The sequence below is a fragment of the Seriola lalandi genome, unplaced genomic scaffold (genome assembly GCF_002814215.2).
Source record: "Seriola lalandi dorsalis isolate HSWRI2012SDOR001 ecotype SW California unplaced genomic scaffold, Sedor1 jcf7180002054595, whole genome shotgun sequence".
Taxonomy (NCBI): Eukaryota; Metazoa; Chordata; class Actinopteri; order Carangiformes; family Carangidae; genus Seriola; species Seriola lalandi.
In genome coordinates, this window is record NW_019525148.1 from 135,796 (window position 1) to 138,435 (window position 2,640).

The window sequence follows — 2,640 nt, forward strand, 5'->3', positions numbered from 1 at the left end:
TGTTAAAACACTGGCGACTTCTGATGCTGCTAATCAGAAGCTAACTTGCTGGTTTGGTCTGGACCACATTCATTACCCCAGGAGGCTCCGCCCTCTCCCACAGGTCACATATGAAAATAAACTTCCTGGTTTATAGAAAAAGTTTCATGCTTTAAGTCATGAAATGAACAATAACATTCATGTACAAGCTCATCTGCTGCTCTGTGAATTCACTGTTGTTCTGTTGTGGACACAGGACAGGTCATGTCTGTCCGTCCTGACGGAGGGACGTGTCCTCTGCTGTCCAGGGTCAAAGGACAGAGACGGCTGTAAAAACCCCCAGAGACAGAAAATAAAAATAAAATCAAACTCATGTTGTCTCCACCATCACCAGTAGGGGGCATCATAGAGGACAAATTCTAAAAGTCTCCCTTTAATTTAGTTTATTTAAGTGACATCATCTGTTCATGTGAAGGAGAAGGATTAAACTGGTGTCTTTAAGTCATTAATGATCAAAGACTCATGAACAGTTTGGATCAACGTGACGTGTTAAAATCTGTGATTAGGACATAAAGACACATTATGTCCAGCCTTGTCCCCTCCGTCCTCCCTGGGACAGACCACAGTCCTCTCTTGTATGAAGCATCACCGTGTGTTAAGACTTTCTGCGGAGGTACAGTCTTATGTAACGGGAGCTCAGCCTGCAGCAGCATCATGTCTGTGAGCCGCATCACATCACACTCTGTGCGAAACTCTGCTCCAGAAAGTCGCAGCATCACTTTGCTGCAGTGAGAGCGGCTCCTGAACACACCCTGCTGCAGCCTGCAGAGCACACACACACACACACACACACACACACACACACACACACACTGAAGGCACGATCAGCTGAGCAGGACAGAGAAGAAACGGAGAGACAAAGCTGCACCGCCGCCGAGGTAAGAGATCACCTGCATGTTGTCCCGCAGCACAGACCGGGACAGGTGGGTTGGGACAGGACATCTGGGGTGGGGGTTCTTACACTGTCACTGTTTGTCCATCAAAGCCGCGTGGGACATTTCATATTTACTTCTTCTTCTGTGGTGTCAACTCCTGGGGCTGAGCCAGGCCCCACTGCGGGTCTCTGCTGCAGAGGACGGAGTGCTCCTCTCCATGTCCCTGCACTGAGCTCATTGGGCTCATGGCTGCTGGCATCACATGTCGGATGTAATGTCTTTAGTTGAATATTTGACAGTTGAACAGCCCGTGATGAAGATGAGAGGGGAGGCAGCTCTGTGCTGGAGCAGCTGAAGTCCTTGGCTCAAGGTTGTTTCTGAACCGGATCCTGCAGCTGTGGCCCGGACAGAGGAGAGAGAACACATCAGGACAGATGCTAACTTAGCTAACACTGTGTTCAGAGCATCGGCTTCAATTTAAATGTGGATACAAGCACCTAAATTGGTATATTTATTCCTCTGGGGCCATTAATTTGAAGAATCCGATTAGCCACTTGAAATTTCTAAATTTCTAAACCATTTTCCAAGATCGCCGCTATTTCAGTCATAGGAAACACGTATTTTACCCACGGGACAACGATTTTGTAATTTTGACTCTAACGACGTCACAGTCGCAACTCTTTAATTTCTTTAATTGCTTTATTTTTTACAATTTCTAATTATGTGAAAAAATTAGGTACAGAACACAGTGTAATTGTTATTGTTATATTCATTTATTATGAATGATGAACCAAAATTTCTGTACTTGTTTTATTCAACTCTTAAGTCAGTATTAGTAGCCAACATTAGCACGCTAGCTAGATATGCTAACTCGCTAGCGCGCTGGGCTAGCCGGCGAGCAAGCTAACAAGTTAACAAGTAACAAGTTAACAAACAAACCCAGTGAACTGTCAACTGAATTACACCTTTTGACATTTCAAAGGTAAATCCTTAAATCACTTTACCTTAAAGCCTGGACTTCAGTTACCTCAATTTGCGCTTTAGCTGATATAAGCTAACTAGTTTGCTAGTAGTGCGATGGTAGACTTATTACGAAAAAATGGCATTTCCTTGCCAAAAATGTCGGCCATCTTGGAAATGGCAGCCATCTTGAATTTTCCTAACGTGTTTTATTGAAAGAGTAATACCCAAGGTGGATTTGTGTTTGTTTAGTGTTTTCATGCTCATTTGACAGATTTCCCTGAAATGTGCAGTTATCCGCTGCAGTGACGGGGCAGCAGCCATCTTGTTTGTGTCTGTTAATCACAAAGTTGTGTGACTTGTGTGACACATTAAGTATGTGAAGTTACACATATTTATGACTGGGGTAAACTGTACTCAATGTCCAATCAATAACTTTCCCTGAGCTGTCAGCTGCATCTCACAGTCTTCTTCAGTGAGGGTTATTCGCTTTTACCCATGATTATTTATGGATATTCACAACATCTCATTAAAATGCATTGATGTGTTATTTTGTGCATGTGTGTGTTTATTTGTTCTTCACTCAATCCTGTCCAGATGTAACCGTCTTAAAACTGTTGTTTCTCCATCTGCAGCAGGATGGCTCATGATGATAAAGACCCCATGCCTGTGGAGAGAGGGACCCTCTCCCCGGGCCAACTGCAGTCCCACCTCAAGATGGAGCCCAAGACTCTGGGGGTAAACACACATAGCATGTAGCTGTGTC

General features: G+C 44.2%; 1 protein-coding gene across 1 annotated transcript in view; it reads left to right on the plus strand.

Annotated features, from left to right (window-relative positions):
• The first annotated feature begins 703 nt into the window (after nt 1-703).
• The window catches only part of LOC147818388 (uncharacterized), a 7,573-nt gene continuing 5,636 nt past the window's right edge, over nt 704-2,640 (plus strand). Inside the window, exons 1-2 of the mRNA XM_087177380.1 lie at nt 704-917; nt 2,510-2,612. Coding sequence (XP_087033506.1) covers nt 2,514-2,612 — 99 coding nt within the window. The 5' untranslated portion in view covers nt 704-917; nt 2,510-2,513. The remainder of the gene's footprint in view (nt 918-2,509; nt 2,613-2,640) is intronic.